This window comes from Takifugu rubripes, chromosome 8 (genome assembly GCF_901000725.2).
Source record: "Takifugu rubripes chromosome 8, fTakRub1.2, whole genome shotgun sequence".
Lineage (NCBI taxonomy): Eukaryota > Metazoa > Chordata > Actinopteri > Tetraodontiformes > Tetraodontidae > Takifugu > Takifugu rubripes.
Window position 1 is genome coordinate 15298197 of NC_042292.1, and position 25556 is coordinate 15323752.

At 47.9% G+C, this 25556-nt stretch overlaps 4 protein-coding genes and 1 non-coding gene across 5 annotated transcripts in view; 4 read left to right on the plus strand and 1 right to left on the minus strand.

The window, feature by feature from the left end:
- The first annotated feature begins 512 nt into the window (after positions 1-512).
- On the plus strand, positions 513-5161 carry cited1 (Cbp/p300-interacting transactivator, with Glu/Asp-rich carboxy-terminal domain, 1). The gene is made up of 2 exons (XM_011606623.2): positions 513-902; positions 2905-5161. Exon 2 carries the CDS (start codon positions 2955-2957, stop codon positions 3474-3476), a length of 522 nt encoding a protein of 173 aa, XP_011604925.2. The 5' UTR covers positions 513-902; positions 2905-2954; the 3' UTR covers positions 3477-5161.
- A 2091-nt stretch (positions 5162-7252) lies between these two features.
- On the plus strand, positions 7253-10138 carry rps4x (ribosomal protein S4 X-linked). Its single transcript, XM_003966850.3, has 7 exons — positions 7253-7327; positions 7858-7935; positions 8128-8308; positions 8924-9021; positions 9124-9295; positions 9372-9529; positions 9979-10138. Exons 1-7 carry the CDS (start codon positions 7325-7327, stop codon positions 10078-10080), a joined length of 792 nt encoding a protein of 263 aa, XP_003966899.1. The 5' UTR covers positions 7253-7324; the 3' UTR covers positions 10081-10138.
- LOC115250873 (small nucleolar RNA SNORD61) lies at positions 9575-9647 on the plus strand. The gene has a single exon (XR_003889436.1). It is a non-coding gene; the product is annotated as a small nucleolar RNA SNORD61 (small nucleolar RNA).
- A 2000-nt stretch (positions 10139-12138) lies between the features above and the next one.
- Positions 12139-25556, plus strand: part of nhsl2 (NHS-like 2) — a 54852-nt gene continuing 41434 nt past the window's right edge. The window contains exon 1 of the mRNA XM_029839854.1: positions 12139-12971. Within this exon, the coding sequence (XP_029695714.1) occupies positions 12677-12971 (295 nt within the window). The 5' untranslated portion in view covers positions 12139-12676. The remainder of the gene's footprint in view (positions 12972-25556) is intronic.
- On the minus strand, positions 15697-17547 carry LOC101074118 (serine protease 27-like). Its single transcript, XM_011606624.2, has 6 exons — positions 17457-17547; positions 17203-17217; positions 16951-17113; positions 16586-16848; positions 16333-16466; positions 15697-16268 (listed from the first exon to the last, which is right to left on the minus strand). The coding sequence occupies exons 1-6, from the start codon at positions 17512-17514 to the stop codon at positions 15849-15851; spliced, it is 1053 nt and encodes a 350-aa protein (XP_011604926.2). The 5' UTR covers positions 17515-17547; the 3' UTR covers positions 15697-15848.

Sequence of the window (25556 nt, forward strand, 5' to 3'; positions counted from 1 at the left end):
GGTCCAGGAAGTGGTCTGTTTCCACTTTCAGTGCAGTTTTGAGGTACTTCACTTGAGTGATTCCATTGTTTCCTGGCGAATGTCTGTTCCCACTGACTTACAGGGGCATGGTCCCCAACAAATGATTCAATAAAGCAGGAAGAATTCTGCACGTATTCACTTTATATGACTGGAGAAAAATCATCCTTTCTGGGACACAAGAGAAAAGGTTCACCAAAAACCATCAACTATATTTTTATGCATCATTTTCCCTCGAAGACGCTTCTGGGAATTTTTTTTCATGCAAAATACTGTAAATGACAGCTTTTATTGTTCCTGAGATGAATGATCTGTCGAAAGTGCAGCGCTGGAATCCCCTATTTTGGAATCTCCCCAAACTTTATTAACAATACTATTATGATTAAAGTAAACGGTGGTAGCCAGTACATCCTTTCTTTAAACACACGGTAAACTAAAGTAATGGTTAATGGTTATCAACAGGGCAAATGTGCTTTAATGCGGGGGGGGGGGGGGGGTATTTATTCGGTTAAAACAACAACATCGTTTCCCGTTTTGTTTAATTCATGTCTGGCCCCGCCCACAACTGATTCCCTCTACCAATCAGATTGAACCTTGCCGGCTCGAGCTCGGATCCTCGAGATCCACATCCTGGTTTTCTGACGGAGCTCAGCCCGCTCACACACACTCACACACACGCTCGCACACACTCGCACACGCCGAACCAGATGAGTTTTAGTCGGTAACGAGCTCATCGGGGAGCGCACGCACATCCGACGCTGTCCGTCGGCTCAACAGGCTTCACTTGCCCGGCCCTCAGCGTCCTCTTTCCCCCCACATCAGGCGCCCTGTTCGGAACCGACTCATCACAGGGGTCCGCTGGTGGAGCCGCTCTTCCTCTCCAGGTTTGTCCAGTTCTGTTCATTCTGATCGAATTCTGCTGCATTTCCAGCCACTTTTCTACTCTCTTGACATGACTCGAGCGTTTCCAGACGAACTGCGTCGTTTTTGCAGCAACAAAGGTTAAAAAAAAATCACTTTTAAAGTAGATTGTTTTGGTTTTTAAACTATGCATATAGCTCCTGAAATTAGCCTCTTAGCCAAAAACTAAGAAATGTGACTTTGGAGTCAAGAAGACAGAAAAAAGAAACACTGGCAAAGCACCTGAACTGGTGTTTTTTTATTTGTATGAGTGGCGTGCTTCAGTTTCTGGACTGTTTATTTTAAATGGGAATTCCAGTTCATGAAGCGGTGCGTAAAAAGCAGGTTTCTGGGGGATTCGGTTGATAAAGAAGGGAAATCGATTGTTAAACTATACACGGAAGTGTCCCCTTTGTATTCAAACGCTGCTTTTACTCAAATGACTTCTGTTTAAGAGTAAATCCCCACAACATTTACACAGATTAATAGCAATTCAGGTCTAGTCCTGTTTAAAGAAACACTGGTAAACAATTAGAATTCTGCCATTCCGTGTCACGACAGGTCATTATTTCTGTAAATGACAATCCACAATCTCAGATATGCACATGGAGATGATCCCTAATCTGGCAGCAGCATTCAGAACGTCTGGTAATTAAAGTCAATGCAGACTCACAGGCTGCTAATGAAGTGGCCGCGGACCGATTTCGCAATCTCATCAACGCAGGAGGAGAAGACAATGAGTCAGGTCAGCTGTGAACAGGAAAAAACATTGGGCCTCCTCCAGCTCTCCAACACATGCATCCTTCCTCGGTCATGCAAGCGGAGGAGCCAACGTCCAGAGCAGCTTTGACTCCGATCCAGGCGATGAATTCGTCTTCTCCGGCAGTATTTACCCTCTCCTTGGGTTCAAGGACGCCCGGGGCTCCGTCCAGGTCACACGGAGACATGTATGTTTGGATTTTGGGGGGGGGGGGGGTGTTAAAATAAAAAAAAAAAAAGTTGATTACACCTCAGATGCGGCTGTGTTTGGGGTTTGTTTCTGTCCCCGGGGCGCGGCGTGCTGGAGAGCTGCAAACGCCGTGTGCGAGTCTGGTCCTGACAGTAATCAGTCAGTGAATAATGAACACACACACACACACAAAGACAGACACAGACCTGCCACTGACAGCTGTTTGGTATCTTTGTGCCTGTGTTAACTCTATCAACCGAGTGCAGCTGCAGGCCTGCCTGTAGCAATTATGTTCCCACTAAATAAGACCCGGTGTGTGTGCGTGCCTGTGTGTGTCTGTGTGTGTTTGGGGAATGAGAGTATTGGCAGATACCTGTGTGATGAGTGTGTGTGCATGTCTAAAGCGCACACGTTGTTTTTAACGGTCATTCGAGCCTGCTCGGGGACCCCCGCGGGGGTCTTTTTACAAGATGGTTTCAGTCTTCACTCGCACGTACTGAGTTTCACTATCCCTTTCGCCTCCGCCTCTATTCACACACACTCACACACACTCGGAGGCAGACATATGCTCTGTTCTCAAGGCCCAGTTGTATTTATCCTGCCTTGTGACCCGATCAGTCTTTAAGATCCTCAAAGGCTCAGTTGTGTGGACTCTCACACACACACACACACACACACACACGCACACACACAGGGACCTGTAAACAGTTACTAACCCCCTCAGTGCCCACGGGCCTTCTCCCCGCAGCCCCTTTCACGGTTAATTTGGTGCTCAATAGGTTAAGAGGAAAAGCAGACTTCAAATAAGCGCATGCTAAATCGCTCCCAAACGGGGCGAGTCATGCGGCCGTCCGGGGACGGAGATCAGCGGCGTCATTGTGTTTTCCCAGACAAGTCTGACTTCAGAGGTTTAATGGGTCGCTAGAAAGAATCGGAGTGGAGCCACAAGCGAGACCGACGAGGCGACTTTTTGGTGGTTAGCTTCGCCGTAGCTAACGGGCTAATGGTATGGTAACATTTCCGCTCTTTCCTTCCAGGATCTGGGCTTTCCTGGTGATGACCTCACTGTTGTTACCCTGCCAACACAATGAAGGACCTCTCTTCCTCCTCGCCTCTCAGCTCCCTGCTCCATTTCCCACCCTCCAAGACCTCCGTGGTTCCCTTCTCCCCGTCCGCCGGCGCCGTCTCCTCGCCGTCAGCGTCCCCCCTCTCCAAACCTCAGCCCTTCTGCCTGCAGACGGGGCCGCACCTCATCGCCAGCATGCAGCTGCAGAAGCTGAACTCCCACTACCAGAATCTTGCCGGTGCCTCTGCCGGACACCCGCCGCCCGGCGGCGCTCAGCGGGGCTTCGGGACCTCGCCGATGACCAACGGTAACCAGCTCCTGGGGGCGGCCGGAGGCCTGGGCGGAGCCGGGATGAACGTGGGCATCAGCGTGGGGGGCCAGGCATCAGGGGCAGGTGGGATTATTGACTTTGAACCCGTGGATGAGGAGGTTCTCATGTCGTTGGTGGTGGAACTGGGTTTGGATCGGGCCAACGAGCTGCCAGAGCTCTGGCTGGGCCAGAACGAATTTGACTTCATGTCAGACGTGCCGGCCGGATGCTGACGTCAAATCAGATCCGTCGACTTTGCGGAAATAATCAAAGAGGAGACGGAAGTTTGTTTTTCCTCCGACAGATTGATGTAAAAAGAAGAAAACGTTGATTTTTGCTTCTCGCTGGAGTCTTTAGTTCCTTTCGATCATTTTTTTTCTTTTTTTTGGATCCCTTCTGGGATGGCGAGACCCGGCCTGAGGAGACGCTCCTCCAGCCCGCTGCTGCCCGGCGAAGAGCAGGTTTTTGAGGCCCTTCTGCCTCCGGAGGAACGCGAACACGAAGGAACGTAATGGGAGATCTGCGAGGGATGACAAACAGAGCGCTTCCTGTTTTCTTAATGGACAATATTGGACTCTGGTCTCACGGGAAAGAGGCGTCTGCCCCCCCCAACAAAGAGCGAACTGTTATCTCAGCGTGCCTCCGCTGTTCTCTCCCCGCCGTCCTTAAATGAAGTCCCAACGTTGGTATTCTTAGAACATGTTATTTAAGACAGTGGCTGATTTCCATCACGGCCGGTGGACAACGGGGTCTTTTGTGGCGCGGCTGTGTAATCGGTTCTACTTTCCTGGACCTAATGAATTAGATCAAGTGATGGGGGATCATCTGGAGCATGGGACCGAGGTGGAGTAAATAGTCCGGGGGGGGCTCTGCAGCAGCTTCTGCTCCAGATCTTTTGGGTTATACAAGTCGGCGTCTTGTTATCTGGCGCAGCGTGCGACGCCGCCGAACGGCCAGAGACGCGTGGAGCCCAATCGGGTTTTAATGAAGGAGTTCTGCCACAGGATGTCTTTTGTACCAGGGATTTGCCAGGGTTGTTTCCCTCCCAGCGGCGGGGCCAAAGAAAGCCTCCTCATCGTCTCTGAATCCAGCAGACAGACGCCGATTCTTCTCCTCCTCCTCCGTCTGGCCACAGAAGTGGGTCAGAACTGCATTCCTCAGGTGGAGGGCGGCCTGGTGTTTGTTGCCATCTGCTCCACATTGTTGTCAGGTCCCCCCGTTTTTCTGCGTTCCTGGGTGAGCTCGGTCACTTCATGACAAAAAAACATGGGGCATTCTGCACGTCTCACAATCCATTTAAATGTAGATTTAGCATCCGGTTACGTCAAAACTGGGTAAAACGACCAGATTTCCTGCACCAGGAGGACGGTCTCCGGGCCAGGCGTGAGCCAGCCAGGGGACTGTTTGTGGGTTAAAAAAACATCCCTGGAACTTAATGTCAGCAGTGTAGTTCCACCAGCGTCCCAGGAGAAATGTTTCAGGAGTGGAAAAGGACAGGGTGGAAACCTGCAAAATCTGCCTAGCGACACCTCACAGATTGCCCTAATCTACACTCGGACCGACTCTTCCTGCTTGTAAACCTTTGCAGCCTGACCGTGGAAGAGGATTTGCAGTTTCCACGCGCAGGCGTCACCTCTGAGCTTCAGAGCCGTGAAAAATGTTCTACACTGATTTATGCCTTTTTTAAAAATAAGACAAAAAATTTGCCTTCTTTACTTCAAAACTTAAAATTCTTATTTTTTTCTTTTTTATGGTGAAATTAATACTATTTTCAGATAACATATTTTCCTTGTTCAGCACTTTTGCTCACCGACTGTATCTATATAAATATGTAAATGACTGAAAACATTGAAGGGGAAAAATGTATTTTTTGTTGTCATGGGGACATTGACGGTAAATAAAGACAGTGAAAACTGAACTCGAGTGAATGTTTAAGTCATGCACACTTGTATTATGATTTAATTTTTTTTTTTTTTAAAGAATAATCTCTTAAACATCGAATGATTGTACTTACGAAATTAATTGGTTCCAGAAGTTGTTTCATAACCTGAAAATTACGTAAGTAGAGACGCGCTTTCCATGTAAATGCCCTAATCCGTTCCAAGACCCCAAAAATCCGGACATATGTTTTTTTTTATAAATCATAAAAATGCATCAAAACATGTAACAAATACATGTTACAATTAGATTACCGCACAATAAATGTAGGAATTCAGTGCAAGGCTTCTCCAGGAACAAAATTAACTTTATTACAGGCTAATCTTACATTAGCCGTCATTGCTAGCAATGTTAACACTTGTGGTAACACCGCCATCTAATGGACAAACGTACGAACACCCACAGTAAACGAAAGCGACGCTGTGATACACACAGACTTTACATATTGACGTCCCTGCTAGCCAATGGGATGACAGGAAGATGCTAGGCGATAACCAATGGCAGAGTAGCTACAAGCAAGTTTGTGTTCGCTAAACTCCGCAAGCTGCGAGTAGCAGCGGTAGCGTATTTTCGTAACCTGAAATTTCCTTCGTAACAAGAGGAAATATTTTCCCTTGAGACGCTTCGTAACCTGAAAAATTCCCTGAAAAATTAGAGGTCCGCTGTATAATCTCGATGTACGAAAATTAATCCAATGCCGCCATCTGCCGGCAGATTGTTGGAATTACAAATTATGTGGATTTAATTTCAGGTTTGTCATTTTTACATTATTTATAATTTTTATTTTATTACTTAGATTGATTACGACAGATCTATTAATAAACCAATTAAAATAATTGAATTTCTTTAAAAAAAATGTTCTAACCGAAACAAGTAGGGCTCGATGCACACCTTTCCCTACTTAATCATCTGAATTGGGGCTTGCGAGTAAATCGAATCAGTGCATTTTAGTCAATCATTTTATAGGATGAATATATGGCTCAAATGGACCTTATTGTTAAAGGCTTAAAGTTTGGATTTAAAATATGACATTTTTGCAACATCAAATCAAACATTTTTTTAGTTGTACCTGTACGTGGGACGTTGTTGTGCTGCTGCCGCCTAGTGGCCATATGTATTATGGCGTATGTTTAAACAATAAAGCAAAAATACGCAACAAAACAAAATAAAAAACCCTGGAAACTCTTGTTGGTGTTTAACATTGAGCTCAGCTCAGTTCAACTCTTGTGTTACACGAGAAAAACATTTGCCATATGACAATACAAATAACCACACTTTCGGCCACGAAATTAAATTCGTGGACCTTTTTATGTGAAATACACTAGTTATTGCTCGTGCACAAACACATTAAAAACACCACAGACTGTCCCCAGCGAGTTCAGAACTGAAGCCTTCTGGATAGACGGCGAAATGTCTTCAAAAGAGAAGAAAACAGTCCAGCTGACACAGAAAACTACCTTGGACCACAGACTTGCAATTCCAGGGACGTAAAAGGAATTCAGGTGCATCCTGGGGCTGATATGAAATCCCCAGGAGGGTGGGGATGGCCTCGGGGGGAGAGGACAGTTGGTATCATTTCTCAGAGGAAGTTGAGGCCTCCAGCAAGTTTTATCTCCAGATATGTAAACAGGTCTAAGCTCTGGGTTACACTGGCATTTCCTGAAGGACAGACTGAGACAACAGACAAGAGAGCTCTGTGTCTGCAAACATGATCTGGCTCACATGAATACTAATTTACTTTTATGGATTTTGGTCTTTTAATTGGTGTTCCTAATTTCCAATCTTGACTTATTAAATTATAATATTCCATGAGGAAAAACCTAGTAACTTTTTGCATCTTTAAAACTGACTGGGGGGATCTACTCTTCTTAAACTAGCTAGAATCATCATTTCAATTGAATATTTATGCATATAATGGCCAGGAACTGTTTAAGGAACACAATTCAGGACATTTACACAGTGTAATAATTTATGAAGTCATACTTCCCACTACTTATTTACTAACTCATGTTTGAGACCAAGAAGTGGCAGAGAATTAAATGAATAAAAAGTTCGCTTTTCTTATGTCCCTCCCCGCATGCCGTAGTCCTGCTTATCATTCCATACCGGAAGCGGGGAGGTCCTTTCCCCCGCAGACTCCAACATGGTGAGCTTGTTTCCCTCACGATTCCTTTCTGAAGTCATCAATAAACATCACCTTTATGCGTGGTTATATTGAATATCTACTTAACCTGACGAGTAATTCTTCTTCTAATTGAACATTTTATGTGAATATTGAATATTACGGCAGCGATGCGCGATGTTTATCTACCACTTGAATTTGGTGCACTCGCTTCAAAATCTGTCGCTCACCGCTTGCTTGCTAATGCCTCTAGCGCCGCTAATGCAGTTAGGAGTCGGGTGTTTGCATTTGACCCGACCGATTTGATATCTCTGGTTCTGAGATAAGCTTGGAAGTATTTTAAAACTATTTAAGGGTTTACTTTGAGGCGCTGACAGTTGTGGTTAGGCCGCGGCCGGCTGTGCTCGGTCCTACGACGAGCTAGCATGCTATGCTAACGTGGTGGCGAGAATATGCTCCGTTAGAATCGCGGCACATTTCGTTTCGAAAATGCGCATTATTGGCGGACTGACGTTTTCCCCAGACGTTTACCGAGTTTGTTCTCTCCCATTCAGGCAAGAGGACCGAAGAAGCACCTGAAGCGCGTCGCAGCGCCGAAGCACTGGATGCTTGACAAGCTCACCGGAGTGTTCGTAAGTAGCACGTTTATTTCCTCAAGTTAGTCCGGGATCTTAAAGGTGGCGAGGTGTTTCAGATAGGCTCGAGGTGGCTCATCTAAAGCTACTTCAGAAACAGCTGGATCGAGACGTATATATGAGTCGTCTGGTAAATGATGATCAGGTCGACTGTTTCTGGAACCACGACATCCCCTCTGGTCCTTTCAGGCTCCCCGTCCTTCCACCGGTCCCCACAAGCTGAGGGAGTGCCTGCCCCTCATCATTTTCCTGAGGAACCGCCTCAAGTACGCCCTGACTGGGGATGAGGTGAAGAAGATCTGCATGCAGAGATTCATCAAGATCGATGGCAAGGTCCGCACCGATATCACCTACCCCACTGGATTCATGGGTGAGTGGGCCCCCGGAGAGGCGGGGACCGGGTGGATCAAGCGCAAATATATTTGACGTGGTTTAATCACCGCAGAACCGATGTTCAGTGAAACCCACTTTTGTAAATGAGACGTGAGGAACAAAACATGTTGATCATTTACATTAATGCCAGGCTGCTGGCTTTACTGGCGGGAGCCCCAGTTCTACATGTTTAACTGCTGCTTGTTAAGATATTGTTTTGTGTTGGAGTTGTTGACCCAGGCAGGTGGTGCTGTCACCTGGTTTTTAAACCCACCAGGGGTCGGTAGTTTTACAAAGTCTGGCTGCCGCAGCACATTTTTGTTCTGCGTTTACTGTCCGAGTGTGTGCTAAAGTCTGCTAAAGGTTGAAAACGGACGCTTTTTGATCCAAATTAATGTTCTGCCCGCTCCGGGACGTCATACAGTGGTGAGCTGTCCTTGGGTCAGTTTCCCCTCCAGAAGCTTCTTGTCATTGTTCGACAAATCCAGAATCAGAGGGATTTTATGTGCTCGGAACCCAATCGTTCCAAAATGGGCCGGAATGGCAGCGCGCACCAGCTTGGAGTTGTATCATTTCCATTGTTGTAAATAAAAGGAGCTTCCTCTTCCCCCAGATGTGATCAGCATCGATAAAACCGGCGAGCACTTCCGTCTGATCTACGACGTGAAGGGGCGCTTCACCGTGCATCGCATCACAGCTGAGGAGGCCAAGGTGGGGGCACTGGTGCACCTGCGGACGAGTTCGCTCCTCGCCCCAACAGAAACGGGCCATATCCGTAAAACTGAGATTTAATTGCTCCTTGTTTTTACGCAGTACAAGCTGTGCAAAGTCAAGAAGATCCTCATCGGCACCAAGGGAATCCCCCACCTGGTGACCCACGACGCCCGCACCATCCGCTACCCAGACCCCCTCATCAAGGTCAACGACACCGTCCGCATTGACCTGGACACCGGCAAGATCACCGACTTCATCAAGTTCGATACCAGTGGGTTCCTCGTCACGCCCCCCCCCCCCCCCCCTAGTGTTGCGGATGTGTTGCTGACAGGTGTTGTTCCCCTCAGGTAACATGTGCATGGTGACAGGAGGCGCTAACTTGGGCCGTATCGGCGTGATTACCAACAGGGAGCGTCACCCTGGCTCCTTCGACGTGGTGCACGTCAAGGACAGCACAGGCAACAGCTTCGCCACCAGGCTGTCCAACATCTTTGTCATCGGCAAGGTGAGCGGCTTCAGAACCAGGTCGGGCTGGTGAACGTCTGCGGGGGCAATGATGACCTTCAGGTTTTGAGGAAGTGATGAAAAAACCTCCAGCTATTCCTCTAAGAAGTTCTGAGCTCCCCGTTCAACCATCCAAACCAGTGGGAACCGGACTAACTTGGCAGGAGCAAGCGAAGCATGACTTGTTTTTCCACACTCCTGCCGAGTCCAGACTTTAAAACTCTGCTGTTCATATGGCCGCATCCTGAATATAGAACGTTTAAGGTGTGAAGGAACTTGGCGAATGTTCTCCGCAGCGCGCGGGGGCTGTAGGGACAGTTGGTGCAGCGGGGGGAGACTTTTGTTCCATTGAAATTCCTTCAGATTATCGAAATTCGCTCCCTCCAGTAGAGTTCTAAGATTGCGTAACTCGGCTCTAATTTTTTTTTTTTTCTCCATCCCCGTTTCCAGGGCAACAAGCCGTGGGTGTCCCTGCCCAGAGGAAAGGGAATCCGCCTGACCATCGCCGAAGAGAGAGACAAGAGGTTGGCCGCCAAGCAGGCCAGCAGCTAGACTGGTCAGACGTGCAGGCCGACATCTGGTTTTCAAATAAACTGTTATTTCCCAAATGCTCCCGTCTCCGTCATCAATCGGTCCATCGTCAGATCTTTTGAGTTCAGGTGAAATTGGAGCAGGTTATCACCTTCATCCTCTACGTCTAATCCCTCGTTTCCTCTCTCCCATCACCCATCTGTTTATACTGGTAATCCTCCCCTGCTGGCCTGAAAACCCATTTTCAGGTTCCCCACTTCCCCCCGGTTTCGTTCCTCCACCCTCCTCCCCTCCGTGTCCGTTACCGCGTCGTCCTCCCGTCCCCGCTCCGACTCCAGTGCCGGTCCATATGGCAGCTGCTGGGACGCAGCCTGCTCCGCTCTGCAGAAACCTGGACCGGTGCTCGCTGACGCTGTGCGTGTGTTGATGTTCTGGACGTCCTGCCGAGCCTGTGGGAGGCGGCCATGATCACCTCGCCGACCTCAGAATTACCCTGATTTTGCACCCGCCTCCGAAAAAACAGATTTTTGAGAGGTCTTTGTGCTCTGATTATTGAGACATATTAATGACCTTTGACCTCTGGCTGCGACACAATTGACACCCCCCCCCCCCCCCCACATCCCCTCCTGAGAGCAACAGCAACCTTATTTGCAGAGTTGGTTTGGGCGGTGGCAAAATAGAGAGGGGGGGGGTGGGCAGGACAACGTAAGTAAAAACTTGTTGCATGTGCCACGGCTGGCCTTTGTTTCCATGGAAACGTGATCGACAGCTTAGCCGTGCCGCCGATTGGGCGTGGTGGGGCCCTGGTTACACTGGCAGGAAGGAGGCGGAGCAACGCGCGGCGCGAGCCTCCAGCCGACGTGTGCCGAGCCGGCCAGAACAACTGAAACAAAGAAGTCAGTCTTTTTTGGGAGGGGGGGGGGGACAGCTGTTTCTCATCAATGAGTGAGTGACGCGCCGGGGGTCTACCTGCGGGAAGGTGGCCTTTTCAGGTTGAGGTTATTTAACTGGCTGTTGTCATGGCAACAGATTGACATGCTGCTCCATCGGCTAACAAGAGAACACAGAACTTTTTCTTCTTTGTGTTTAAAAGGTGCTTGTTTATCTTTAATTTCCCCCCCCTCCCCTCCCATCCCCTCTCCCCAAGACAACCAGTCTGCAGGAACAAAAACATAAAGGTAGGCCAAGTTCACTTCTGGGAGGGGTTCCTAAAGGGGGGCCCAGGGGGCGTTTTGAGGGCCAGATGTGTGTGTTTAAAGGAGGGAGGAGGGGTACGTTTCAAGAGGGAGGAGGAGAACTGGTGGTTTGCACAAAGCTCCAGAGGAACTCGAGTCCTGGAAAGTGTTAGAGCTCAAAATGGCGAAGTGTTGTTGCGCCGGCGAATGCCAAAAATGCTTCGTGTCCACATCCAAACTCTCCCAAACTGCACGACGGATGTGTTTTTCCTCATCCAGCCTTTGGGAAATCCCTCTGCAGAACAGATCAGAGATGCTCCAGGATACCCAGCGGCCCCAAAGGTCAAAGTTCAGAAACTATTCGCAGCTCCAGCTTCCCGGCCGATCGCTGGCCGACGTTCGTCGACCGTTGACTCGCCAATTCAGCGAGAACAGACGCGCGAAAACTAATAAACAACTCAGACGGGGCTCTGCAACCATCTCCATCGGGACACCCGATGTGACCTTGGGACACTCCCGCTGGCCGGGCATGATGGGATCAGATTGGGGATGCGTTCAGGGTCAGCGGTAAAGTCAGGAAAAAGGGACGGATATCTATCTGGAGCCTTGTGACCCCCGGAATGTGACATGAAGTCAGGCCATGTGAAAACAATGACATGCGAAGAAGCTTCAGAGCCTCAACGCGAGCAAGAGGGAAATCTGCCCAAATCTCAGTAGTAACCGGATTCTTTTCCCGATTTTTTTCCTGCACATTCCCCCCTCCCCCCAAAACGCGCCAACAGTGTATGATGGGAATGATATTTGTCAATCCTGTGTCGGCTCTTCCCAACATACTAATCGTGGAATTCGCGCGTCTAAAAACTCGCGGCTGGCGGGAAGAGTGAGAGAGGGAGTGTGCAAAAGTGCACGACTGGGATAACAGTCGCGCGTCAATCTCGGTAGACGTGCTCGTCTGCGCGTCCGCGTGGAGGAGACGACCGCGGAGGAGCCGCTTCCGGTACAAATAAAAGCACAGGCGACTGAAATGTCGCCGCGTTTTCCAACAAACGCAAACACCCCAGAAAAGTCGTTCAAAGGTGCGTTTGGGTGTCAAATGTTGCAGAGGAATTTGGAAATGTATCATCGTTAGCCTCGGTTATATCAAATCCGTCTCGTATTGTGAAGATTTGACCGGAAGTGCTGTGTTCAGCTCACTGGCGCAGCTTCGGTCTGCACAGCAGCAGCGGAGTCTCTCTTCTTCACCAAAAAAAGCAAGAAAATCTCGGGAAAAAACAATGACGACGCACGACGCGCAACTCGTCCCAAGCGCGTCCGGCAGCGGCGGAGTTTCCCCCCCCGGCGGAACCGTAGCATGCGTCTGTGCGCCAACCAGAGGGAGAAGGACCAGAGGAATATAACTTGAACATCTGCGGAGTTTGTTGTCGCTTTCGCCGCTCCTCGTCATGCCTTTCTGCAAACGGACGATACTTCCCAGAGATGTTTGCAAGCCCGCGGGCAGGAGGCTGCAACAGGAGGCGCAGCGGCGGGCGGCTCTGGAGGACCTGGTGGACGTGTGCGGCGTCAGCCTGTGCTCGCTGCTCCGACAGCTCTCCGATTTGTCCCGACACTCAGTGAGCATCCTGGAGGAGCTGGAGGGGGACCTGGCGACTATCTGTCACCGGTCCTGCGTGCTGGAGGGCAGAGTGGTCCGGCTGCAGAGGCGCGTCACGGACCTGATCAGCAAGCCTCCGCCGAAAGGTACCAGTGAAAGAGTATTTTAATCACGCACACGCCGGGAGTCTGCTGAGCGTGTGCGTGGTGGCGATGCAAAACTTGGTGGAAAGAATCCCTAACGCGCGGCCCCACGTGTTTATTTACGACTTTGTTTGTCGTTTGCGGTGTTTTGATGCGCAGCGGGGAGTCGGGGAATGTCGAACCGGAGAAGAGCTCTGATACTGCTGGTGGAAGTGGCAACTTTAGTCGGCTCTTGCTCTTCCGATTAATTATGTCATCAGTTAACTGTTTCTGCTTGGCGAATTTCCACAATTCGGCTTTTCCGGATTCTCCTGAAGGCAGCGCGAGCTGGGTCTGAGGACTGGAATGTGCGCTCCCAGAGTTTGTTTTTCTAAACTCGGTTCATAAACGTGTCCATCTGTGTTGTCATCTCCTTCGGTCCCGCTTTCTGCTTGGCCGTGTAGAAACCGCCTCCAGGTGTAATTGATTAAGTTTATTGAAGGTCCGAGCTGAACCTGAATGCGACACAGCCTTAATTAGCGTCACCTGAAATTCCCTGTGTTGTGCAGGGGGTTCCTGCAACAAACCAACAAACCAGCCGACCAATCACAGAGGGATTACTTTTGCTGTACCACCACCCACCGCTGGGTGGCATCGGTGTCCTGCTTTGGCTAGGCTTTTCCTCTTCTTTGGCCTCCACCGGAAACAATGGTGCTGTCAGGTTCAAGATATGCACGTTGTGCATTATTGAAACAGTAGACTGACTATCAATACCGCACCAATAGACAGGGATTGAGCGAAATTGCTTTTCAATGTGGCGCATTGTTACTTGTTCACCTCAACGTCCGCCTGACAAATTCCACTGCCCCCAGTTGCATGATGGGAGACTTTGGTAACGTGACATCTGTGGGATTCTGCGGACGTTGCGGCGCAGGATCGACGGTTCTTCCAACTTTGTCTCGCAGCTCAAGAGTAAACGAACACTGGAAAGCAAACCGCCTGTGGAGAGGTTTGTGCCAAGCCGCGTGCATGTGTGTGTGTGCTTGCACGTCTACATATTATGATAAGAGAAAGTCCCTCTAAACACAGAACAGATGTAGAGCTGGACGTAGGAGAGGAAGTGAGATAAAACACAGCTTGCTGTCTAGTTCGGTTTACAGTCAAGAACTTATCTGAGGGCCCCACCCCCAACACCACCACCTTCTTCTCCCCCCTCTCTCTCACTCTCTCACTCTCTCGCTGAAGAAACACACATGTCCATCGGCATGAAATATTCTCACTCCAACGTCTGTGTGGGTGCTCCTCTACGTCGTGGGCTAAAGCACGTGGCTAAAGTGGTCGATAGGCACTGGGCATGCTGCCGCCCTCCTCCTCCCTCTTAGGATGATGATATCTCAGTTGAGGTCAGATGAAGTCATGGCGATGACCTCCAGGGAAAATTAAACCTTAAACCTACAATGATATGAGAATACCCAGCTCATTTCACCCGCTCCTTGGACGTCCCCCTCTCCACCTGCCAAAAAAATATGGGAAACTCGGTCAGAGTTGCGTAAGACCCTGCTGAAACACATGTTCCTGGCTGGGAGCGGGGAAGGTGGGGGATTTTCCACCAGAGTATCAACTCTGGAGTCAGATCTCCGGCCTCTCCCGGACCCCAACGCAGCGAATGCTCCAGAGAGATCCCAGCGGGATTCTTCGGGGAGGAAGGTGGGGAAGCCAAGATCGGGTTGGCTTTCCTTTTGAAGCTGTCGCTCAGGGTTGCCTGAACTGGAGGAGTTTCTCCTCTGGAATTTTTTTTTGTTTGTTGAACACCATCACTAAAAATCACTAAAATCACTGAAATTTGTTTGAACTCCCGGAAATAATCTTCCAGCCGTTTACCTAAAGTTTGGTGGAAAACCAAACGTGTGGGATCTAGGTGCACACAGTTGCCTTTGGTGATGTCACTGGACCACGTGGAGATATTTAAAAATAAGCTGAAATCTGTGGGTGTGTGGTGAGAAAAAGTGAGTTTGCCAGCCCACCGTCTCTGCTTCTGTTTTCACAATGCAGCCAAATCCCTCAGAGCTTCTCCTACACTGTATTCTTTATGATTTAATTCAACACGTGTGCACAAGTGTTGCCAAGTTCCTCGACTGTTGTCTGCACACAGCAGCGTGATTAGTCCATCGTAGGACCTTTTCCTCCTTGCTTTGGTTCTCTTACTTTTAAAAAGCAAAAAAAGTTACTCATCAGCGCCCCCGGGTGGCGCGAAGTTATACCGCAATGGTGGCAACTGCACAGGACCAAACCTGGAGGTTGCTCTCCTACAGTAACTCCACTGTTGCTATAGAACAATAGCAACAGCAACCCTATGCAGAAGCCACACCCCTTAATTTGGATCTTGGTCAAACACATTACAGTGGGAGATATTAACACGACAAAAACAGAATATTTCTTGTTCTTGTGGTCTGTGTCTGCACAATCGCCTCGCAATCCCAGAAAGTTCTGGTTTTCATCCCTTGTCAGTGCAGGCTTCCTCCAATTTGCACTCGGCACACATGCACAGTGGAGACTCTATATGGCCCAGTGTGTGTGTGTGTGTTTGTATGTGCGTGCGTGCGTGCATGTGTGTCTGTGTGTGTGTGTGTGTATCTGTGTGTGTGTCCAGGTTAGGACTAAGTCGAGGCTCACAGAAGATATAAAGTTGGTTTTGGGTTTCAAATTTAAATTTCTGTACCAAGTAAGACAAAAAGGGACTCAAGATGCATTAAATATGACACATTTATAATGGTGCCAAAACATCATAGAGTTTAATACGTGCTGATTAGTCACCCTTTTGACACATTACCATGATAATCAATCAAGAGTAGATACTTGATCATTTCGAACAAGCCCCTCTTCAGATGCGGAGCGGTGCCTTTACACCTTGTCGCCGAGAACGAAGAGCAGCAGAACCAGGAAGCAGAGGGCGGTGAGGTTGGCCAAAGGGGTCACGTTTTCACTGCCGCCAAATATGCTGTCATCATCCGTGGTCATGACAGGTGGCCAGAACGTGGTCATCGGTCCTGGTCCCGGACCTTGGCTTGGCGGCGGTTGTGTTGGAGGAGGTTGTGGCGAGCAGGTGTAGGTAGCGTCGCCATCAATTCCGAAGGAGTTAAAGGCAACGAAACCTGGCTGACTGCTGCCAGTGACGCCACTGATCCAGTCCTGGAACTGGGACACACGGGCGTAGACCCCAGGAACCATGGGCAGGGCGCAGCCTATTCCAAAACTCACAACCCCAAGCTGGACCCAGACCTTATCGTCGCCGGTGGTCACCAGCGGGCCGCCAGAGTCTCCCTGTGGAGATGAGTAAGAAAAGGAGTATGCTCTTGTTTTGTCCCGGTTCCCCATAAAAACCTACCTGGCACGAATCCTTCCCTCCGGATGCATATCCAGCACAGATCATGTTCTCCGTAAGTTCAGCGTAGGTGCATCTGCACTGGTTGTTTCCCACAATTGGAACCTCCACCTCCTGAAGGATGTCTGGGAAAGTTTCTGATTTCAACAAGAAACATCAATGGGGGAGGAAAAATTACTTTAAATTCGCAGCGTACCGATGGAATAACCTGTGATGCGTGCGCACGGCAGCCCCTACCCCCCCAGTGTGAGCCTACCGTTATCAGCTTTACCCCAACCAGTGATCCAGCTCCTAGTCCTGGTGTAGACGGTGCTGTTCGCCGCGGCCAGGCAGACGGGATATATGTAATTTGTGAAATTCACAGGGGCCGACAGCTTCAGGAGGCACACGTCGTTGTCGATGGTAATCGTGTCGTACGACGGGTGACACGTTGCCTGGATGACCCTTCGGGACACTTCGTTGGGGTTGGGTCCCGCCTGGTTGATGCGACCCAGAAAAACCGTGATGGCGCTGGGGTCCCTTTTTTAACCAAAAACAGGGATTTCATTCACAATTTATGCAGATAATGTCTTCTGATAACTTTTTTGTTGTTCTCTTGAAATGTTTTTTTCGTCATCTCACCCTGTGATGCAGTGAGCGGCCGTCAGCACCCACTCACTGCTAATGAGCGACCCTCCGCAGAACTGGCCCCCTTCCCTGTTTAAACTGGCTTGCCAGGGCCAGTTTCCTGGAGCTGCGTTCTGACCACCAATAATTCTGTGTCTTACAAACACCCTGCCACAGCCTGAGAGATGGGGGAGGGTTAAGAAGTCAAGAAAGGATCGATTTGCCACCAGGCGCATTCATGATGAGTTGGTGAAGTGGGATGCTTACTTTGTGCGCGCCCTCCTGGAAATGAAAGCACCGAGAAATCCGTTAAGCCACATGACAAAAAGAACCTCACAACCGCTGCCTCAATTTTTAAACTCAATTTCACTTTGAATTAATCGTGAACATATTACAATCAATTGGTTTCTCAAGGATTTCACCCGGAACACATTAAAAAAAACAGTTGGTTGTTCACAAACGGTCTTTTTTCCAGAGCAAAAACCCAGACATCCTTCAGAGATTCCTCTTTTCCGTCTTACCTTCGGACGACAGAATGGCCACCGCGGCCAAACTGTACAAAACCTGGGAGAGAGCCATGTCACCTGTGTCTCCTTCATCTTGAACTCCACTTTAAATACTATATTTCTGACGGTCGGACTCCACCCACAGGCGCACCTGGCTCTGAAGGTGCCTCGCTCACTGACCCTTGTTCACACTTTTAAGGTATTGGTAAAGAGACATCAAGTCAAACATGTTTTTCATGTTGGCATTTTGGGATTCCACATACCTGTCTAGGAGGTAGTGTAAAAGTACATCTCTGTTGTTTTTGCCACTTAGATGCTTTGACTGGTGCTTTTGACGCATCGGTGCACCCATAAGCTGGTAAATAGCATGAGATTAAAAGGGACATTTTAGTCAAGAAGAAGTCAACGCAAGGAGTGTGTTGAGCCGAACACGGTGCTTTGTGTTGCGAAAAATGGAATTTTGTGGGGGGAGGGGGGGCAAAAAGATTGCATCAGAGAGTCCAACTTGTGCCAAAGGCCCAAACTCTTCCCACAGTAACGATGCGTTCAATACCGTTTTACAGCGAGTCCCATTTGGGCAACCTTAATTGCTTCAAACTGAGAAAATTCATTCTTTCTTCCAGCCTAAATTTTACAAATTTTATATGTGTTTTGACAGCTGTCCATTTTAGCTGTAATTTCTGTCCTGTCTGACTCTGGTCACATGACCATGTATAAGACTCTGACGAGAATAGTTTCTGTGCAGACAAGTCCTGTTTCTGACCAGTCAGTCCACCAAAGACAATGGTTCATGCATACATCTCCAACACCAGCAGGTTCCACAAATATGTTTCTGTTCAGAACTTTTTCTCCTGGACAAAAGGCTAGCTGTCAACACCAACATGCTCGACGTCTGCTAAGGCACGTTGTACTGGTGGACGCAGTCTCTTCCAGATGACAGCACGTGTGTGTGTGTGTGTGTGTGTAGCAGGTGCTGAGCCTGAATCAGAATGCGGAAATGCGGAACATCAGCTCAGAGTTATCTGGCTAATGCTACGTTTCACGATTCTATCGTCATGAACATTAAACGCAGCGCAGCCCGAACAAACAAAGCAAGGCTGAACTGATTTGAGGAAAGTTTTGTTAAACGCAGTTTCGTCTTAAGTCGGCACAGAGGGAGCTTGATCAGTTGTTGGGGATCTGTCCAAAAATGTCAGAATTTCATGGGCACCAACCTCATTGGTGGTTGAGTGAGATTTATGTGAATCCTGCGCCTCAGGTGAGGAACGTTCTCCAAGAGGCTGGTTCCGAGACAGGGCTCCTAAAGAGAATAGAGGAGGCAGAGCTGGAGGGGAGAGATGAAGATGCTGAGGTTGTCTTTGGGAGTAATGAGGTCCAGGATGGAACTGCCAGGCAGGAGTCCTAGAGGAAGACCTGAGATGAGAATATGCGCGTAGTTATCAAAGACATGACATCACTGCGGAGACACCTGAAGGAAAAAACCCAAAGTAGAGGGATTGCACTTTAAAATTCCCCTTTATATCACAAAAGTGGGGATTATGGTTGCTAGGTAACATTAGCAAATGCTAACACTTATATTTACCATCTTATAGCTAACATTTAGATTTTGGATGTTTTATATCCGACATAACTGCTTGCAACCTCAGAAACATTGTTATGACATTTTGAAATATAACAAAAGCTCAGGGAGAGAGATAAAGGGTCTGGCTGGAGTTTATCATGCTGTTAAAAAAACACAAGCAAATATGACTCCAGCCATTGGCTCCTCTTCACTGTCACTGAAGGTGAGAATTCCACCGTCAGTTTAGGTGTTGATGTTTCAAACAATGACCGTTCGCATTCCTCCGATGAAGGAACCCTGCCTGTCCTTTGGAACGACCGTATCAGCGATACCAACACTGCACGAGGGAGTGGCATCTTTAAACAAAACGCCAAACCAGAAGATCCAGTGCTGAAGTAGAAAATAAAAAAGTAGCAGAATTTGAATGCGGTATCTTTTTGTGATACTCACCACGGGCTCATTGTGCAGCCTGTTGTGGCAAAAGTTTCCCCACTCTAATTCCCCACAGCCTGTCGATGGAGGAAAGGTTGTTTCTATGGTTACAGGCTGCATATATACCTATACATATGCCATTGCTCCCAAACTTGCATAGACACTATAAAGCTTTAATTGTGTTATAACCATATTCCAAAACAAGCTTTGTGTGCTGCCTGCTAGCCAGCCTGCGTGTGTCACATCACGTCCTCTACGTGTCCTCCAGTTTCATTAGCGCCCTGCGTGAAGCTGGAACTCTGCTGCATCACACCGATGACTTGACGTTGGAGACCTCACTGTCCACACTGTCTCTTCAATTAATCCACGTCTAACATGCACTTTAAGCCACCCTGAACTGATATTTGCTCCCCCAGCTACTGTAATGTTGCAACTAGTACTGATTTTTGGCCCATTTTTTGGCATCTTTTAGGTGCTGCTCCCAGTGATGGCATGATTCCTTTTCTTTTGTGCCGATGTGAATGTTATTCATTGTTCCTGACAGAATGACTAAAGATCAGCTGGTGTTTCAGACTATTTTAGCCTGGGTCTCTCCCTCACTGACCTTTAACCTTCAAGCCGATCATAAAGTGTACCTGTTTGATCACGTTGACACGTGCGCGTTAGGTTAAATTCACTCATCGGTGGTCTTCAAGCAGGACCTACACGGCCCACAATCCAGCCGGGTTTTCTGTCCCACCAAGTTGAGCCCTGCTTTCTCCTGGGATCCCATTTTCCTTTGTAAAACATGGGTGGATCAGAAAACCCGGCAGGATAGAGGGCCTAGAAGGACTGGCTTGAGGATCCGCTCACCTATCCCCCCTCCCTGTTGGTGCAACCCTAATTGTGACTGGGAATAAACCGTCGCTTTGCTTCACCGAGTCATCTTGAAGCCTTAGAAAGTGTAGAATCGATGCGTGATTGACCTAATTTCAGTGTCCTTCTGCAGCATTTGTAAGATGGCAGACTGGAAACATGAAGGTTTGACTGCAACATCATAGATGAGAAGACTTCAGTGTTTTTATGTTTTCGAAACTGTCTGGTTCAAGCACTGAGAGTTTAATATTTAATATTTAAATATTTCATCTGCTTCACTCGGTGTGAGACTCTGATGATAAAATACATTTTCCTTTAACAGCCACCTGGCAGGTTGGTCTGGTTTGTCATGTGTTCTTCCCTCCGTCTTTGTTTTTGCCCGGTTTTTTTTCAACTCTGGTTTACATCCTCTTTCTCTGTCTTGTACTGCGAACTACTGTGTGACAAAAGAAGCCCGCCTGTCTTCGACAAAAGATGGCGGCCTAACAAAGGGCAAAAAGACAGAACTGGCATTGAAGTAGAAGTTTCCAGGTCCAATGTGTTGTTTTCAGGTCAATTCCACAGTTTTCCACCTGCTTGCACGTAGCGCAAACATTGCTGAGGATTTGCTGCAGATAAAAACCAGGCCTGTCGTAAACGTTGCATGGTTGGCAGCGATGTGACGACATCAGCGCTTCACTGCTGACTTCCTGTGACTTTCTTGTCCCACTATTTTGTCAAGAAATCTTAACCAGTCGAATAAAAACTTAAGTGAAAGTAGTGCTGAAGTCTTCTTTTTGTTTGTGTATGTCATCCAGAAAGTCAGATGTTATTTGCATGACCATTTTTTGAAGCAGCACATTGCTAATGAAAATCAAGTCAGCTTCAGAAGGCGGGACTTTTTATCATGTCCTGGCCCACCAGCAGAGGGCAGCAAAGAGGCCTTTTTGGCTCACTTTCAGAAAAGTTTCCAAATCTTGGAGGTTTTTACATTGCTTCATTTTTCAGCTTCTTTTGAAAGTCAAGACACCTTCTCTGGTTTCTTTGTTCTTTCATTAATCATGCATTAGTTGTTTAACTAAAATAGTTCTCAGAGAGTCAAATTTGGCCGCCACTGTTGTCACACACTATGATGGGACTGTGTGTGTGTGTGTGTGTGTTTGTGTGTGTAAGCGCCGGGTTCTAATCTGACCTAAATTAACTGAGGTGGACAGAGGTTATTCACAATATATCCGCCAATGGAGTGACATGTGCAGTCCGATTTAGATGCACATGTAAGTGCATTTATTGAGGAGTTTGGATCAAGTTGGAATCAGCTAAAGGACATTTTTCTGCATGTAGAACTGAAAATGTTGTTGCCAACACTTGACATGTGTGCAGCCACTTGTTCTGCAGTGCGTATGGAGTGATGTGGTCTTTTTGAGCCGTGTTAAGCTCTCTTGGATTCATGCATATTCGGAGTTCTTGCTTGTCCTTTATGCTTGTAGCAACCACTGATGACACCCACTCAGTTGGCTCAGATACCAGGATAAGACTGTTCTATAGAGACACAGGAATGTGACATGCAGCACAAACAACACGTCTCGCCTGTGACATGGAATAAGTCACAGGTAGTTTCCCAAGCTCATCTGAGAAGGCGCCGCTGGATTCCATGTGAATTTGCTGGAAAAGATCACCATCACCACCAGGGATGACCACCTTGCAACAGACAAATCTGTCCCATAATTAAACATGATAGGGATGCAATAAGACCACACTGATACCCCGCACCCCCACCTGGTCACCCGTATAAATAAGTGTTCCCCGGTACGGTGTCTGTAGTGGCTCAATAATCATCAGCAGTAACACAGTGACTGATCTACAGACAGTCATTCATTTCACAGCCTTCATCCAGAAGCTGATGTGAAGATCCTGTGCACAGGATCAGTGGTTTCTGCTCCAGTCAACATTGAGTGTTACAGTTTGGGATGTGGCCACCAGGGTGCAGCAGTGTTCAGCTGTTAGAATAGATCTGTTCACTTAATACCCTCTCGTTCATCATTCTGCCCCATCTCTCCTCAGTTTTCTTCACCACTTGCTCTGCCTTTAAATACCTTTTTGCTAAAACCATCCTATAATCTAGACCAGGGGTGCTCACAATTTTTCAGCATGCGAGCTACTTCTAAGTCAAAGTGATCTACCCACCACAAAAATGCAAAACATCTAATTAGTTTCAAATGTATTGAGGATTCTTTGTATGTACAATGTATGTTGATGTATCTTGCATAACCGAATGAGCCAATTTTGCAAAACACACATAATAATTAACTATTAGCATTTTTAGTAATTGCCTGAGTTTACTTTGATGACTTGCACTGAAGTGAATCAGCCAGGGATGCATAGGGACAGGAGCTGCTGACAGCCAGCCTCACGCACACTTCCAAATGTTCATCAGTCATGGTGGAACGGTATTTGGGCTTAATAATCTTCATTAGACCGGCTGATGAGGCAAACGCACTTCGAAAATGACATCGTGAAAATAAAGTCCACCTCCCATTCCGTATGAAAGTGATATGTTTTTGTCTTCTTGGTCCCGCTCCCTCATTCATTTTGATGACCAGAAGCTTTAGCGATGGCTTCAAATCAGAGGTGATTCGCTGAATAACTTAGCGCTTCTGACTGGCTGCCCTGTATATCAATCAAGTGATGGGACATATGATAGGCTGATAGTTTTTAATGCCACGCCGCGATCGATCAGTAGATCGCGATCGACGTAATGAGCACCCCTGATCTAGACTGATTAAGAATCTGGCAAAGATGATAAAATGATGCAACTGCATCCAAAAATTTGCTTTTAATGTACTGATAATTAGAAAGAATTAGGTTTAATCCAGTGTTGAAAGACTTTGTGGGCATCGTTGATGTCTGAAAGGGACAAATACCATGATTATTCTCAGTGAGACCAAAGCTAGCAACCAACAGGTGTGCTCCATTAAGCCTTAACATAAATGGTGTGAATCCACCCAAATTCTAATTTAGTCCACCACTGAACTCCTCAGCTGATTTAGTTGGGAGTTTGTACGTAACCATGGTGATGACAGTGTGATTTTGCTGGACTACACATGTGACTGATACAATTGGTGAGCAAAGGCTGGCCCAGGCTGAGCATCTGTGATTAACATCTCGGTGCCCCGTCCCACAGCGCCACCTTCAGGAGCCTTGTGAAGGTCACGCCGCGGTGGGTCGGGGAGGTTTGGCAGCAAAACGGGGATCAGCACCTTCCTAGGCAGGTGTTCAGTGAGAGAACATCCAAAATGGGTTATGTTGGAATTAAATGTGACCATAAGAACATGTAAACTCCTCTCTTCCTCCTCACCTTCGGTCATATTTAAACACGGCCCTCCACGCAGAAGCTCCCATATAGGGCCTTTGACACTTCCACATGCTTCCCACCCCTCATCTGGTTCTACTTTAACAAGTCAGAGCCCATTTTTCTCTTGTCACGAGAAGGTCGAGCTTGTTTTTGCTGTGTCCAAACTGTTTGTCAGACATCTGACCATCCATCCACAGCCCGTTATGACACAGGTGTCGTGGGATCCACTCGCAACACAGCAGTTCTGGACAGTTTAAAAAAAGGCTTTATTAGGTGTCAGGTAGTTTGCACTAACTTTCTGACATTTTTGGCGTTAGCAGGAAGACACCTTCCTGTCAATAAGGACCTGTGATGGGTATGGTATGGACCCAAGTGCAGTACAAAACAGGACCAAACGCATCTGTCCGTCGCCCACGGTTCTCCAAAGGTTCTCTGTATGTGACTGAAGAACTCCTGCATTAATTCATACAGTTGATGGTTTCTGGGATAAATTAAGCCTCCAAAATGTGAAATTTGGAACAGTTGGATTTGTTTGGACTGGAAGAAGATGTGAGGACGCTGGGGAGGAGATGGACTGGTCGAGTGACATTGAGGAGAGAGAGGAATACTCCTGGTTAGGAGCAGAAGAAATCAGGAGTTGGGAGGACACACACACACACACGCACACACACACACGCACACACACACAGCTTCATCTCTTCACATTTCCCTCCATTCGCAGGCTGAATGACGCTACGTAACGCTACGTTAGGGTTAGAGTGTAGCCGAGCTAAAATTGCAGCTTTTGTTGTTGGAGCAGAATTGGGTTTAGCCTGCTTCTGCACCGTTCCCACGCCTGTGAAGGTGTTCCCAAAGAAGCTTCAGTTGATGCGAACCAACATATGACTGAAGCAGGCGTTCCATCGGTCCCTCTGAAGACACAAAAGAGCAGAAACACGCAGATGGAGCGTCAGTGTTCCAGGCCAGGATGAATGCGTTTTACTCTGGAAGTCTTCGTTCGCTCTTCACCCGTAAACTTCCCGGTGTCTGACGGCAGCGCGTCCAATCAGATGAGGTTATCTGCTTCATGGGGATTAGATGATCTTATGTGGTCTGCTGCAATGTGTGAGAGCCAAGCGGCTCCGGAGGATCAGAGAGCGCTCGCGGCGCCCGACAAAGCGCAGGTTTGGAGTCAGCAAGGAGTCTATGAGTTACCATAGCAACAAAGTCTACATGCAGTGATTAACTTTAGCTGTTGCGTCTGGATTCCGGGCTGTTGTTGACATGTTTTAGACCAACATGCACACTTTAATGTGGCGTTTGGGTCTACACAAGTTCGTCTGTGCCATAATAAGTGCTCCATTCAGCCTCTCTGTCCCACTATAAACAGTCCATTTACCCTCTCTGTCCCACTATAAACAGTCCATTTACCCTCTCTGTCCCACTATAAACAGTCCATTTACCCTGTCTGTCCCACTATAAACAGTCTATTTACCCTCTCTGTCCCATTATAACTGCTCCATTCAGCCTCTCTGTCCCACTATTCAGCCTCTCTGTCCCACTATAAACAGTCCATTTACTCTCTCTGTCCCACTATAAACAGTCCATTTACCCTCTCTGTCCCACTATAAACAGTCCATTTACCCTCTCTGTCCCACTATAAACAGTCCATTTACCCTCTCTGTCCCACTATAACCAGTCCATTTACCCTCTCTGTCCCATTGCAACCATTCCATTTACCCTCTCTGACCCATTGCAACCAGTCCATTTACCCTCTCTGACCCATTGCAACCAGTCCATTTACCCTCTCTGTCCCATTGCAACCAGTCCATTTACCCTCTCTGTCCCATTGCAACCAGTCCATTTACCCTCTCTGTCCCACTATAAACAGTCCATTACGCACTAAAACCTGTCTTTTTATACATGTTATATTCTATCCTATTCGCCTTTGGTTGTG